General features: G+C 42.7%; 1 protein-coding gene across 3 annotated transcripts; it reads right to left on the reverse strand.

The window, feature by feature from the left end:
* Positions 1-1,304: 1,304 nt before the first annotated feature.
* mgarpa (mitochondria localized glutamic acid rich protein a) lies at positions 1,305-15,536 on the reverse strand. 3 transcript variants are annotated; one of them, XM_035649556.2, is made up of 8 exons: positions 15,346-15,536; positions 12,597-12,697; positions 12,392-12,497; positions 11,310-11,327; positions 6,652-6,948; positions 3,616-4,553; positions 2,764-2,810; positions 1,305-2,569 (listed from the first exon to the last, which is right to left on the reverse strand). In XM_035649556.2, exons 1-7 carry the CDS (start codon positions 15,419-15,421, stop codon positions 2,775-2,777), a joined length of 1,572 nt encoding a protein of 523 aa, XP_035505449.2. In that variant the 5' UTR covers positions 15,422-15,536; the 3' UTR covers positions 1,305-2,569; positions 2,764-2,774. The 3 variants fall into 3 exon arrangements, with proteins under 3 accessions (XP_035505449.2, XP_035505450.2, XP_035505453.1); XM_035649557.2 differs by lacking the exon at positions 2,764-2,810; XM_035649560.2 differs by lacking the exons at positions 1,305-2,569; positions 2,764-2,810; positions 3,616-4,553; positions 6,652-6,948 and adding an exon at positions 7,940-9,241 and having other exon boundaries at positions 15,346-15,529.
* Positions 15,537-16,314: the final 778 nt, after the last annotated feature.

Raw genomic sequence — 16,314 nt, forward strand, 5'->3', positions numbered from 1 at the left:
TGCCACTTTATTGAAGGTGTTTGATCGTAACAATTTAGGAAAAATGTGTAAAATAACGGGTTTTCTCTGCAGAACTTTTAGTTCTGCCACTTTATTGAAGGTGTTTGATCATAACAATTTAGGAAAAATGTGTAAAATAACGGGTTTTTGATGCGGAACTTTTAGTTCTTCCACTTTATTGAAGTTGTTTGATCATAATAATTTAGGAAAAAATTGGATCGGGTCACATGGTCACAGTACCCCTCTGTTGTAGTGTACAATTTTATTTCATTCTATATTTTTCATCTATTGCTGTGTATTGATCGTAACAATTTAGGAAAAATGTATAAAATAATGGATTTTCTCTGCAGGACTTTTAGTTCTACCACTTTATTGAAGGTGTTTGATCGTAACAATTTAGGAAAAATGTGTAAAATATGTTGACTGCTACGTCCACTTTAATGACACAAAAAAATAATCATGTATGACACCTGTTACTACCTGGCAATAAAACAGATTCTGAAACTGAAAATATCAGTTTCCTAAGAAAGGGAAGATTAGTCTCAAAGGAAAAGTGACTGGGGAGGACAAATACAGATCACTGTTGGTGTGGCTTGTCCTTGTTGTTGAGCACAGAGAAGCTCCTTGACCGAGACAGGCTTGCATTTATTTTTCATAAGATTAAAGTTATTATGATATTTGTTGACAGTGTTTCTATGCTCCTTTCACTTCCAGAGGGGAAAGCTAAAGTTCTGGAGGACAGGTTCAAAGATTTTCTGAGAGTCTGACTTGTGAAACTGGTTTCAAATGGTTTCAAAAATTATTTCTTTGTCATATTAAATATTCATGATCAAACAAAGCAGCATCAAAGCAAAAAACAAAAAAATGATCTGTTGAAGCATTCTTCAAAATTTTAACAATCACAAATTCAGCTTTGTCAACTCATTAGGAGTGTGTAGTACATCTTGGCCCGGTTGGTTGGTTGGACTACACAAAAAGAACGGATTGCCATGAAACTTGGTTGAATGATGGGTGTGGATCTGGATAAAGGGATGGATCCAGGAAGTCTTTTTGTCACTTTCTTTAACATTGCAAGATGGAGCATTTTTTTGACATTTTCAACAATTCCCAAGGAAATAATTCATGGATAAGAAAAATACATAAATCAGGCATACCTAGGGGACTGATTCGTATGAGTGTGTACAGTTTGGTGCTGCTTGTATGCACTGTTCTGAGTACCATTCCAGTTTGCTAGGTTTCTTGTGACTGCTGTCTGAACAAGTGTTCTTCAAATGTTCCTAGGAAAAATGACAATGCCACAGACGAAATATTTAATCCCTTTTTATTTAGTAAACAAGAAAACCGGTAATGTCTCAGATAGTTATTGCCCTTTGCTCAATCAAAAGCTTCCAGTCACATCATGTAGAAATCTGCCTGTGAATGTCCAGAACAGACATTGTAACATTCTTAAACTCATTTCCATTTTTAAAATATGTACGAACACTCATGTTCAATTCTTCCTTCAATCATCTCATGTCAGTTTCACAAATGTAAAGCAGAAATGCAATAGTAGAGGAGAGAAAACGTGGAATAGGAAATCAAAGAAGAGAGACCCATAGGACAGAGCTGTCAGAGCATTTCACACTGGGGACTTGTCTTCAGACATACTGCAACACTTCCCAAACGCAAAACATGTTTCATGCCACACGAGCCCATCTGTATCATGACTGTTCGTACTTGCTGCAAGCCGTTCAAGGACACATCCAGTCAGGCCTGACTGCCAGAATGCTGACTCAGAAGGGACAGGACCGCAAGGACTGACAGTACAGTTTGAATTTGAGCCAAGCACCAGGCTTCAGTGAGGGAAGGACAGGGGGAAGCAAAAGTAACATGTCAAATTGCACACTCAATGTTAAGTCACCAGGTAATCTACAACAAGACAGAAGGGACAAAGTCACGTAACACTGGGATAGAGAGGTCTGTAGTGTCATTTCAAAGACTGAGGAACACTGAGGTAATAGCTACTCTGCACATGCATTATAGTATCTGAATCTACAGCAGGTGTTTCCAGCGGTTCATTTTCCCAACTAAAGAGGCAGAGGGAAGACCTGAGGTCGAGTGAAGACTGCTGGTGTCTCACTGGAAGAGATGGCCAGCGATTCGCTTAACAGGGAGTGGTTGCGAGAACTAAGGTTTTCCACTGGATGTTTGAAGGAATAAACTGTAACATTCAGAAAAAGGGGGGAGATTGAATGGCTCAGTTATGTCCACATCTGTGAACAGACCTACATGTTCACAGAAGTTACAAGAGGGGGTTACTGAAGGAAGATCAAGCAGGGATCTATTGAACCTACTGACTGGGCCCCTCAGCATCTTTAGGTGTGGAGTGTCGCAGCGATGTACCACTGCTAATGAAGATGAATGGCTTTTTCCACGAAACACGTTGATCTAAACATCGTCTCTTGTGTGTGTCTTGAAACGGTGACATCAGGTCCTTGGGTTTCTGAGTAAAAGGTCGACGGGAACGTGTTGGACCAAGGCACATCCTCTTCTTCTGGACGAGGGATAGTCATCATTCAGGAGCTGTTTACTTTGATCGAGGACAGGACAAGATTTGTCAATAGCACTGTTCAACGCTCTCTACAAACACATCTCAGCTGGTTTTCTACGTCCCTAGTGTGTATGTTTAATTGACGTACAACAATGCAGACGTGAGGGGGAGTGGTGAATGTAACATGTTCACTGCCTTCTCCACTATGGTAGAAATAGACAAAGGCCCAGTACCTTCAGTGGAACTACTGCATTTGCATCCTAAGAAGACGTCGCCTACCCTGAGTAACACAATTTTAAAATCCATGTTAGAGTAAGCATGGGGGGGGGGGGTCATTACATCTATTTACAGCAAGTATATCTAGTTATACCAAAGCATCTTGATAATGAAAACTGGTCATCAACCTTTTTCTGTTACAGTGTACAACTAAGACTGGGAAAAGGTATGTCACGTGTAGTGCATTTGGAAAATATTGAGACCACCTTCACTTTTCCACCTTTCTGTTGTGAAACCATGATGCCAATGCACTTTTATTCATGTGCAAATTTATCAAAAAGGTAAAAGTAAAATATTGACACTGATATAAGTATTCAGACACTTTGCCATAACACTTGATATTTAACTGGTGTGTCTCATCTCCACACAGGATCTCTAGAGCTCAGCCAGAGTGACCATCAGGTTCTCGTTCACTTGGGACCTTCTTCCCCAGTTGTTTCCTAGAGCAGGCCAGGAGTCCAGCTCAAGGAAGAGCCCTGATTGATCCAAACTTTTTCCATTTAATTTAGGACACTTTTCCCCTTGGAACCTTCAATACAGCAAATTGTTTTAGTAGCATTCACCAGATCTGTGCCCCAACAGTCCTATGTTCGAGTTCTGCAGATAGCTCGGATATGCAGCTGTGAGCTAAATTTCAAAAGTCACAGCAATGTGTCCAAATGCTAATGGCAATGTTAACTTTTCCCTTTTATTTAGCATATGGCTGCAACATAACAAAATGTAAAAAAGTTGTTGAATACTTTCTGAATGCACTACATGTATTGATCAACATCTGGGCATGGATTATTTAAATCGGTCTAATAAATTACCTCAGAGGCATCATCATCTGGAGCTGGGATGATTCTACCAGTCATGGGCCCGACTCCCAGCACCTTTGGCCTCTTCTCTGCTTTAGGAGCTCCTTCCAGTACAACAACAATGTACTCTTTCTTGGGCTCTTCAGCCACGGACTCCACAGGGGCGGCAGTGGCAGCTTCTTCCACCACAGCACTGGCTACTGCAACTTCTTCTACAGCTGTGGTAGTGACTGGTTCCTCATCTAGAGCCGTGGGAACTTCAGGTTCCACTGGTGCAGGAGCCTCCACAACCAGTGCCAAGGTTTCTTCTACTGGCACAGCATCTACTGGTGTTGGGGTTTCTACAACTGGGGCAGCCTCTACTTGTGTCAGGGCCTCCTCAAACACTGGGGCAGGGGCCTCTTCAACCACTGGTGCAGCTTCCACTGGTGCAGGGGCCTCCTCAACCACTGGTGCAGCTTCCACTGGTGCAGGGGCCTCCTCAACCACTGGTGCAGCTTCCACTGGTGCAGGGGCCTCCTCAATCACTGGTGCAGCCTCCACTGGTGCAGGGGCCTCCTCAACCACTGGTGCAACCTCCACTGTTGCAGGGGCCTCCTCAACCACTGGTGCAGCCTCCACTGGTGCAGGGGCCTCCTCAACCACTGGTGCAGCCTCCACTGGTGCAGGGGCCTCCTCAACCACTGGTGCAGACTCCTCTTCCACAGGTGCAGTCTCCACTGGTGCAGGGGCCTCTTCAACCACTGGTGCAGCCTCCTCAACCACAGGTGCAGGGGCCTCTTCTGTCAGTTTAGTGGCCTCCTCAACTGCAGTGATTTCATCAACAGTCTGTACTTCTACTGGTGCTGGGGGCTCCTCAGTGGGTGTGACCTCAACATCAGTTGGCGCCAACTCGTCCGTTACCTCAGCTGTCTTCAGTACTTCTACACAAGAGGCAACTGCCGGCAGCACTGCAACAAACATCCAAACATCACTGATGCTCAAGTTATATTTTCCCACATTTAGCTCACACAACTTGAGGTGGTTAGCCGAAGGCAACTTGTTGTGCATTTTTGAAACTCACGCAGCAGTACCTCGAGCAAATGTTTGACTACATGCAAGTACAAGGTCAACCCGCAGACGACAGTTGATGAGAAAAAAAGCATCACCAAGAAAGCTGCTAGAGTCACCAGGGCCACCGACATTGCTACACACCAGAGTACTGATAAAGGAAAAGATGCCACATAAATGGTGAACAGACGAAAGCAAAAAAAAACAGGACATGTAGTAATTATTATTAATTAGTAATTTGAGGTGGTTTATTAGGTGATTTTCTGTTGCTTTGAAACAATACATCTGAGGATAATTTTAAAGTGTGTCCAATACAGTTAATCTTTCTTTTTCTTTTTAAATAAGTCTTAAATTTGACCATTAGGTATGTTTTACAAATACAAAATGTATTGATTTAGATAAATTTCTTACAGATAGATTGAATAAATAAACACAAAAAATATGAATATCGCTCATCACTGCTCTCTGGTGGACAAACTATGCAATGATGACTGATTTCAACACTGGCAATTTGTAATACACAGCAGCAATACTGATAAACAGCATCACTGAGAAACTTCAAATCAGCCAATATATCAGAAAAACCAATCAATTTGTCAGTTCTGTTTGAAAACTGAAATGTGAAGCGTAATGCCGGTGACCCCAGAATGTCGCCTTGGTGTCTCACTGCATGCCTGATACCCAGTGAAGCAAAGTCACATGCAGAAAGTGTTTAGAAGGAAATGCAAAGGAGAGCCTCATTAAAATGCTCACGTAGTAAATTAATTACAGCAAATATTTGTGGTATGAGATGGTAAAGCAATTCTTTTCTATTATCTGGATTTAAAAAGGGAATGGGAGACAAATTATGATAAAGAGACCAAGTCAGACAAATTGAAAACGGCAATAAACCTTTTTCCGGTTTGATAAAAGCTTTATTGTTTAGCTTGACGTTTTACCGTAAACTCTTCACAGTGCCCGTTATCCAGTTATAAGCAAAATAAAAATATGATCACATATGGTTTAAATAACTTGTTGGCTAGTTTTTTAAATTATTTTTTTAAACAGCATCTCTGACCTTAAGATTTCTCCCACAGCTTCACATTAGAGTTACGAAAGAGGACACACTACAGCAGTTACAGAGTTTGTACACAGTCTCGGAGCTGTCTAGTTTTACTCTAGGACGTACATAGCTGAACCACACTGAGCATGAACGGGTGTGTACAGGCTCTGCAACACACGGCAAAGTGCTACAACATTACAGAGGTTTATATCAAAAGAAACAGGGTCTTATCAAATACCATACAATTTCATAATGAAACGATATGACGACAACACAATTGGGTGGTCTTTCCGCTCGTTGTTTAGCTGTACGTGGTTGGTGTGACCTGAAATAAGGCGTGTGGTAGTCATCTATGCAATATCAGGGTCAATGTGCATGAATTAGTGATCACATTTATTTCACCCATAACTGCAAATGAGCATTGCAAGACCTCACTGCCACTTTGGAGATGCCTCGCTGCTGATGTGTTACTGTGGTGTGCAGCTGTAAATCACGTGGCCTGCTGGGCCACATCATAACGAACAAATATAGACATCATACATCTACGCCGCACACCAGAAAAACCTCAAGGTATCCTTCCCCGAAGAAACTATTTGTTCACAGTGCTGCCCTTTATACCCACTCCAATAAATAGAAGAGAAAACATACATTTTTAGGACAAAATAGAATATTCAAGAAGAGGTGAACCCAGGCACCTGAGGAGAAGCAGCTAACCTCTAGTGGTTCTAAAGCCAGACAATATAAGTTACCCCTGTTATTGTTCACAGTGTAGTGAGAAGGAAAAGATCTGCTACACGGGCTCTTTAACTAAAGTGGATTAGAGACAGGAAAAGTGTGTGTGTGTGTGTGTGTGTGTGTGTGTGTGTTTGTGGTAGTGTGCGTCTCTCCCTGCAGTGAATGTGCAGAACATCAGGCTTAAAAGGCAGTTGCCTCCTCCTCAGATGAAGAAGTCGTACCGTTGCTTTCCGGGTCCTCAGCAGCGACAGGGGGCGGTTCCGCGACAGCCTCGGCGGCCTCCTCGATAGTTTCGGCCACATGGGCTACTTCTTCTGCGACGCTCTCCACCTCCTGCGCGGCCTCTGCGACGCCCTCCGCCACCTCCGCCACAGCTTCAGCGGCCTCTGCAACTACCTGGGCAACTTCCTCCACAACGACCTCCAGCTCGCTGTCAGCAGCTGCCTCCGTTTCCCCGACCTCGGCCTCTCCATCGGCTGCCTCCTCTACTGCCGCTGCCTCCTCCTCCTCCTCTCCACCTGAAACACAAGGACCAGAAGATGAGTTTTAGCAGACCGAAGACATTCTGTTGTCTGCTACAGCGAGCAGCCAAAAGTTTGGACTCTGCAGCTCCCCACCCTACACAGTGTTGATCACTGGTGCAGCCAGTGTGTGTAGTCTACACACCCATGCAGGGTGGAGCACTGCATGTAAAAATTAAAAGCTAAACTAAGGAAAAAATAAACTAAGCAAAACATCACTATTTAAATCTCATACATCTTGATTGATATAAATATTAAAAGCATTAGACAAGTTAATTATGATATATATATTATCAGTAACTGAATTAGCGTGATGTTTAAAAAAACATCATAAACGATTGTGTAAATGCAAATGTAAATGCAAATGTCACATTTCATCTGAAATTCACACAACCAACACCAGAAAACAATTCAACATTTGACTGTTAATCTTACTGAAGGATAAAATACATGATAAATTACATGTGGGAGATAAAGTTGTCTTTTAAAACTAAAAAAATTAAGAGGACAAAATGCACAAGTGTCCACATCCACCAAGAGATGTCCCATGTCTCTGGGATTGTAGGATTCATTTATCTCTTGATATATGCTAGGCTCTGGTGTGAAATCCTTTACCTTGTAGTCAGACTGAAGTTTAAATCAAACTGTATGCATGACTAAAAGTCACTAACACAATGCTTTCCATCATGTTTTGTTGTGCCATTCCAAACCTTACCTCCACCTCACTGAGCACTGAAAACACACAATCACCACAAACACTGCATGCAAACTGAAAGACGGAGCACGACACAGACGTGAGGGAGGGGAAGGAGGGAGGGGAAGGAGCGGGGGCACAGAGGGGAGTGGGGGGCTGGGGGTGCGGGGGTAGAGGGGTGAAGTTGAATCTTGGTTCTTACCATCCAATTAACAAGCTACGAGTTATCTGGAACTGGGAAAGTGAGTCGGACAGTCAAACGGACACTCAAACAGCCACGGCAGGTTGTGCATGTTAATCTTTAACTGAGAGATCTTGAAACCATTTATTTTACATTTAGCCATCAACAGATACATACACCAAGTGGTTGTGGGAGGGGCCCAGGAGTCCACTGCCACTCTTCTACCCAACACCTGAGCATCGACTGCTGGGAGTGAGAATACGTCCATATTGGCACCTTGATATTTTATGATAACGGGCCGAGTACAAACTACAGCTCTGTAGAGTTTTCAATATGGTGGAGCTGCTAGTTACGTTTGCTTGTTTGTTCGTTTGCAGGATAACACAAAAACTAAATAATGGATTTCTATGAAACTTGGAAGGAGGATACATGGGCCAGGAAAGGAACCATTACATTTTGGTGTGGATCCAGGAATTTATTACTTTCTTGCAGGATAAAGCATTTATTTTGACATTTGTACCCATTTCCCAGGGAATAACACACGGATCTTGATGGGAAACTGGGGACTGATATCTGTGATTGTGTGCAATTTGATGCAGCTCGATTTAATTTAAGGGGACTATAGGTCTGAGGTATGTGCTCTGCTCGGTGCTATTCTAGTTCTCCAATATATGATTATGTATTATTTATTTGAAAAGGTTTTTCTTAACGCAAAAGACGTAAAAGAGGTTTGTGTTATAGCCATGAGTTATAGTTACTTGTCCACCAGTCTGGTATGTCACCAAACGTGTTGCATACATCCCCGGCATACTTCACTTTCAATGTGTATGAAGTGTTGCAGTTCCACTGCATATGTGTATCTGAATCAGGATTATAAAGAAGGTGGCATGCAGCCAAGAATGGGAAAAAAACATTATTGTGGCCCATTAGGCTCCAAACACAGTAGATGTATATCAGACCCGATGTTGGATTACACTAATGGAATACCATCACTCACAACAGTGGAGGCCAATGTGTTCGCATTGCTCCACAGTTACAGTAAGCGATCATTAAATAGTGAATTTCTTTTTACATTGAAAACCAAAAGGGGGTTAACAGTAATATAGTCCATTGAAAAAGCACAAAATCTGCCAAAATTGGTTGGTGGATACTTGTGTCCAGTTCATGTATTTTTCTTCACAGATTTCATTTTAGCAGCATGAGGCAAAAGGACGAAGAATGAGCATGGAGTCAAAAATCCTTCACAGTACAGTCCAGAGGTTTTAGGCCGAGTAGAAGAAGACTTTGTGTCTTAGCGGTGCGGGAGAAGAGGAAAGGAGGAGAGAGGGATTTTGTTTTCTTGTTCACATCCACAGATTCCAGTTCTATGAGGAATATCCTTTGCGGCCACAGAGGACCCTAGCTTTAGCCTTACACTGAAAAGAGTAAAGACACATAGTTAGAAAGGGGAAGAAGAAATTATGCCTTTTTGTCCTTCAATTTACACAACGTCACCATCTATCTAAATTTAACCAACGTGAATTTGTGAAGGATGGATGTATGCTGCTGGAGAGATACGCTGGATGTCAATGGTGAGTGCTAGATGAGAAAGGGCCAAATTCATGGTTTCTGCATCTGCAGAGATCTGCGTGGTGTTAATTTCATCATATGCCTCATCATCTTGAGGTCAGGAGGTCAGCATGATTTCAAGTGAGTTTATTTGTCTGACGACACGCAGAAACCACAAACTGGCCTTTAGATATTAGGCAATTATGAAAAGTCACCGGATTGTCTTTGAGCACAGAGGTGTTCAAATTATAGAAGATAAAAAACTAATCCTCTAACAGGAGGTATGAGGAACATCACAGAGAGGGAGAGAGAAATAGGACTGGGGACTTAGGTCATATCGGAGGACAGGTGTGTCAAAATGATATGGGCCAAGTATAATCAAGCTGTAGAAGAAGAGGACTAGACATGTTCCTAAACACTGCTGCAGATCAAACCTACAGCCAGAGGACGAGGACCAACTGAACTATGGAGTTTTGACTAAAGCCAAAGCTTAGAGATTCAAACAGGATCATTTACAGTAAAGCATCTGTCGCTTTATCTGTAGTCGTTCATATCTACGCCTTCTTTACCAAGTTTGAAAGATACACACACACACACACACACTTTGATTTTTTTTCATTGCACCAAATAACTATAAGCGCCAAAATAGGCTTCATGCTCAGCAGAAAGTTCAAGACTAAGTTTTTTTGCTTGGGAATGTTTCGTAACTGAGTGAAATGACCCGTAAGTATTTAATCAGCAGCCATGATAAGAGCTGATTATATTCTCTTAATGTTAAGGAAAGGTGCTTCAATGCTTCCTTTCCTATCTCCTTTAGCATAGGGTAGGGTATAACATATATGACTGAGAAGAGACGTCATCATGTAAGTTACCGTTGCCTATGAAGCATTTTCATTTGATGTCACACGGTGTCATGTGGATAAAGCCACACTGTGCGATTTAAGTCTGTTTCCCCCCGATTTCTGAGTCGTATGACTCTCAAAAGAGTCGGCTGATTTTCAGCTTCATCGTGCGTTGCTTGCCATGCGGCGTACAGGGGGGAGCGAGCAGTGATTAATTGTCGGACTTTCCGATAAATTTATGACACGTCAGAAATTTGGGTCGGCTGACTTCAGCCTCTCACACGATTGAAGCAGAGCCAAAAGTCAATTCCTCAAACTCCTTAAAGCGTCTTTTCCTGACTGCGCCTGTGTGAAGTGGCAACATGGTCAATTTGACTTTGAGTATAAGAAATAAGTAGTATATTAAATATAATAATTCAGCGTGTTGGAGCACATCACTACGGGTGGAGGGTCCCTCTGCTGCTGAACGGTTATTGTTGTAACATGATAAATTATAATGTTTATTGAACATAGTGCTTGCGACCGCCTCTTTTTCGAGGTTTAGGCACAAAGATTATGCACAGAATATAACCTTTCCTTGAGGTTAAGTAAAAGTAGTTAGGAAAAGGCGATAGGAAGGACCTACCAAATCCACCCTGTATTATTTAGGCTCCCTGTAAATAACGATGGATTCATCCTTTACCCCGCCTAATCTATCCAACAAATGAGCCTTGCTTCATCAACAGACCTAGATAAAAGACAGGACTGCATACATGCAGTCATATATACATAAATCTTAGTTTAATTTTTTAATCACTGTGTGTGTGTGTGTGTGTGTGTGTGTGTGTGTGTGTGTGTGTGTGTGTGTGTGTGTGTGTGTGTGTGTGTGTGTGTGTGTGTGTGTGTGTGTGTGTGTGTGTGTGTGTGTGTGTGTGTGTGTTATTGCAACTCATTTAGGAATCACGATGATAAAGTTATTAGAGGAAAAATCAAGCTCATGCTGTCAATGTCCTTGAACCCACGGCAAAACATGTCAGTGAGCATTCCCGGTGATGTCAGGCAGTGATGATGAATGAAAGCATCTGTGTATTGGTGATGTCATACTGTTACTTACCCTCTTCATCATCCTTACCTGCAAGAAAACAAACACCAGCGTCAGTTTCAATGAGTTACAGCCACATGAAATACATGATTAAGTAAGAAAGAACGTATGGGTCGTACTGTAACAGTTTGCATTGTGTACTGACATCTATGAGCGTTTGTACAATTTGGTGCAGCTCAATCGAGTTTAAGGAGACTTTTGGGCCTTGTAGAATGCTCTACAAAGTGCCATTCTACTTTCCAAAAAAATGAAACGCCCGATTACACCCCGCCCCCCAATAGCATAACTCCAATTTGATTGTTTTTATTTGGACTTACTGTTTAGCCCTCAATTTGTTTCCATTTAACATCCTAGTGTCAGGTCGCAAAGTCTAAGGATTGTTGTTATTTGTGTGAGATGAAAACTACTTGACATGGGAAGCCAAATATTTACAGTGGAGTCATCCTCCATGCTTATGCTGATGGTATCAGTATAGTGCTGATTACTGTATTTGCTTTTATTCATGTTTGTCAAACTACACCAAGTTACAATTTATCTAGAATACAAAATGGGCAGATAGGAGTTAACTAACCAGACCAAAGAGACATAACCATGAGAAATCACAAACACTGATGATATCAGACATAGTTGTGGCTGCTGGACCAGAGCATTTTTATTGTTCAGAAGAAATGAGTGTTGAACAGGAAGGGAGAGATGTTCTACTACAGTCGAGGTTGCACACTGACACTTTTAGTCCAGTTACATGGTGAGCAGACTTTTAATACATCGGGCGACTATTTATTTCCTGCTGTGCTGCTTTTCCAGGATTAAAGCACGTGGAATTCATGATAGAAACAGTTTTTGAATTCTCAGAATTCTGCTGGTCAAGTCGAAAACCGGAGCCGTTATTTCTTTAGGTATATTTTATCTTTAGTCGTCTTTTTTGGAAAGAAGAGGCTCACTTGTTTTTTTTGGGGGGTAGACTACAAGATGTGAAAAATCGAGATTCAGATTGTGGATCGTGATTCTATCCCAAAAGATCGTCATATGGCCTTTTGGCCACCCTTAGTAAAGGGGGTTGAAAAATAAAAAAGTAACAGCTGACGGGTACTTACTCTTAGGTGGCCACGGTTTAGGTACCCACTCCGTCTTGGGTCTGGCGTTGATTTCCGTGAGACGGTCATTGTACCTGGCTGCGTCTGAAGACACAGTGCTGTAGGTCTGTGGAGAGAGGAAAACTCGCTCATGAACAGAGTCAAACTTCATTTTTGTTGAGGATCTTTATTTAGTGTGTGTTAGTCATCATCAAATAAAACTTACATATGCCACAGAAGCGACAAACGCTCCACCACACAGTAGGGCGTAGACTATGTTCTCCCCAGAGCCTCCAGGGAGTGAGGACATTGACCGTCGCTGCACAACTGCAACAAGTTAGAAAAAAAAAAGTCAGGTTGGATGATTTTGCTTCATAGAGCATTTTATGCGAGTTTACATGTCTGATTCCAAACACATGACCTTCTGTAATAAATGAAGGAACTCAAGAGACACCATTACAAATCTCATATTACAAAGAAGAAACACATGGTGGGATTAAAAATTATTATATATTTCTGACAAGCAAAATAAAACTAAAGAGTAGGAAGATGAGTTGAGGTGAGAAGAGGTTGTTCAGGGGGGTTAAAAGGAAAACTATCCAGAAAATTGAAATTAAATGATAAACTAAGTAGTAAAAGACTAAAACATATAATTGACAAATAAACACAATTTCAAAAAAAAAAGCCAGAGTGAAAAGGTATGACTCAAGTTTGCTTTATGAAGCAGAAGACTTCATGGTTCTAGAAGATTCTCAGGGATAAAAATAAGTCTGAAAGAGAGGAAGGACCAAGACCACTGGGAGCTTTAGAATCCGATTAAAGGATGAACCGTGCAGAGGCACGCTTGTTGTACACCTGCAAGGGGATGTTCCCTACCGCACATGCTCGGAATGACGGGGTACAAGCTGGTTTGGCCAGGTGTTGAACTCGTACAGCAATAGGACAATGTCATTCTTAGACTTGAGGTGAAAGTGTGGAGGAAAGAGAGTTCCAGTGAACTCACCCTGGATCAGATATCAAACCCATTTCATTTCATAATTCATCCCCTTTTAACCCAAATGACCAAAAATCCAGCTGCCCTGATAACGGCCGTATTTGCCATCCCCTAAGATTTGTGAAACAAAAACATTCAACAGTCAGCATATTTTCACCATTTTATGGACCAGACAACTAATTAGGGCTGCAACTAAAGATTATTTTCATAATCGATTAATCTGTCAATTATTATCTCGATTGGTTGTTTGGTCCATAAAATGATGAAAATCATTTCGAATGTTTCCCAAAACCTCAAAATTATGTTTTGTTCAAACACCAAAGATATTTAGTTTACTGTCACAGGAGCAAAGTAACCTGAAAATATGAAATCAGAATTATTACTTTTTTTTCCCCCCATAAAAACTACTGACCGATTAATCGATTATCACAATAGTTGGCGATTAATTTAGTCATCGGTTAACTGTTGCAACACAACAACTAATCGATTTATCGAGAAAGTAATCGGAAGATTGAACGATAATGAAAATAGTCGTTAGTTGCAGCCCTAAACTCATTTCCTAAAATAGAGAAGTCAAAGTAATGGACCTCGCAATAATTTTAACCGACTGTCCTCGATGCCTCAGGTGAAAAAAACTTCAAAAACTATGAAGTACTTGCTATTGTACAAGAAGTTATCAGGGTATTGAACTTATCGTCAGGAACTAATTCTGAGTCTGCGTCTTGACGGTTTCCATCACTGATATTTATACTGGCTAATCGGCTCAAGGTCGGAGGCAGGAGTTGAGTTGAGAAGGATAAGCTGGTGAACATTGAGGAGCGGCGGAGGGGCTGCGGGTCAACTAGTCGCGGGATTAGACCATGATACCCCCCTCTGGTTAAGTGGGACCACCGGGGAGGAGGAGGAGGGGATGCGATGGCTGGGTCTGTCTCTCCAGTGCGTGTCTCCGTCCTCACCGACTGGATTGGGGTGATGGAGTGGACCTAACGGTGATGTGCTCTGTTCAGGAGGCGCCCCAGTGTTGCCTGGCAGCAGGACAACGGGCGGCTCGTGACATCTCTGTTAAGGAGGGGGCTTGTTTCGTGGAGAAGTCGGGACATGGTCAGCTAGAAGTGGAGGGAGGAGGCCGGACACGAGGCCAGGCATCAGCATCTTCACAATTCTACATGCAGGTAGTCTACCATGAGTGTGACTGTTCAGAGGGAGAGTGGATCAGCCAGGTAACACACAGTGACCTTTAGAGCCCACAACTCAAGGTCCAATATCAATAATTTGACCCCTTTGATATTTCTCTCATCATGCGGCCCCTGACAATTGTTCCGGCTCACTGGCCTCGAGGTTATGCAACGTTAGGGCGCGCAGCTAAGACCACCGGCCGGCTCGTGGCGCCAGCTCCCAACGACCTCGGCTCTTTTCTTTTTTTTTTCTCTCTCTTTTTTTTTTTTTTTTTTTTTTTAGACGACGCTCACAGGCGAACACCACGTGACCGACAGCGGCAACCATAATGTCTCCACGCCAGTCACACACAAATGAAGGTCACACACACACACACACACACACACACACGATGCACTACCGCTTAGTCAGCAGGGACGAGTGTCCTTTACCTGTGCGGCTGGTTTGGTTTAGACCGGGTTAAACACGCAGGCCAACAGAGTATCTCTCACACACACACACACACACACAGACAGACAGACAGACACAGACAGACACACACACACCTCTGTGACAGTAGCCCCGCGCGAGCCCTCTGTGTGCGCTGTACAGGTCACACGAGGGAAACGTGAAGGGCCAATGGCCTTGCAGCAGACGAAAGTCAAAAATCCCCCTCGACCTTGGTGCCAACGGGTGAACGCTTAGCAACCCGGGGTTTCAGGGCTGCATCTGTCGCTCGAGGACAACGTGTTCTATTCCATCGGACACGCTGCATTCCGCTACCGAGACAATGGGGGGGGGGGGGGTTTGGCCCGATGACACTCACCGTCGCGGGGCAGCCCGTAGGCTGCTCTCCGTGCGAAGGGTCCGCACCTCTGCCAGGCCGCTCTGCAGGAGAACATCGCTGCTGTGTGAAGGGACACGGTGAGAGCACTGCAGCTTTCAGCACGCGAGGCCGGGCGAGGCGCTGGCGTGCCTGCTCGCTGGGAGGGCGTCAGAGGGGGCGGGGCCGGAGGACAGACCCGCCCCCTCTGACGCAACTTACTTAGCCCGCTGCTTGTGCGCCGTGTATGGAGGGTACTTAATGCCACACGTCAACACGGACATACGACCCGTATGGCATGAGCAGCGGACAAATATCAGAATCCCACATTACCAATTTGCATTTCAAATATTGAACAATAATGTATTTCCAACATGAAAAAACGATGTATAATATAAAACAAGTAATATGGTATAAAATATGATATGTTATATAATACGGTGTGTATATAGATACAGTGTAATATAATATGATATAATATGTTTAAAATGTACATTTCCAGGAAGATATTTTGTCCCTTTTTCAACAAAATGTGTACGTTTAGGGGCACATTTTTGGGGATTATGATGATAATGTTTGTTTCCTTCTCAAATCGGCGAAAGTTGCACTAGCTTTTCTGAATAAAAAAAATATAACAAAAAATATATTTGGTCAAATTTTTTAAACAATACTGTTTGGTCCCCATTTGTTTATAAAGAAATCAAACAAAAGGTTTTTTTTGTTTTAAGGAAGATAGCTGAATGGAAAGAACGATGTCCCAGCCATCAACACATCTGCCCTGCCCATCATCAGATACCCCACCTGGCCAAAGGAGGAGATACTGATATCATTAGTGGCATTAGTGACCTCTGGAACTGGAAATGGTCAAAGATAATGACTCTATAATGACTTCATAAAGAACGTCATTGGAGTCTCTCACATTCCTTACGCCGAAATCGACTGGGTTTTAACATTGTGTGCATGGGCAGTGCT

Source organism: Scophthalmus maximus, chromosome 9 (genome assembly GCF_022379125.1).
Source record: "Scophthalmus maximus strain ysfricsl-2021 chromosome 9, ASM2237912v1, whole genome shotgun sequence".
Lineage (NCBI taxonomy): Eukaryota > Metazoa > Chordata > Actinopteri > Pleuronectiformes > Scophthalmidae > Scophthalmus > Scophthalmus maximus.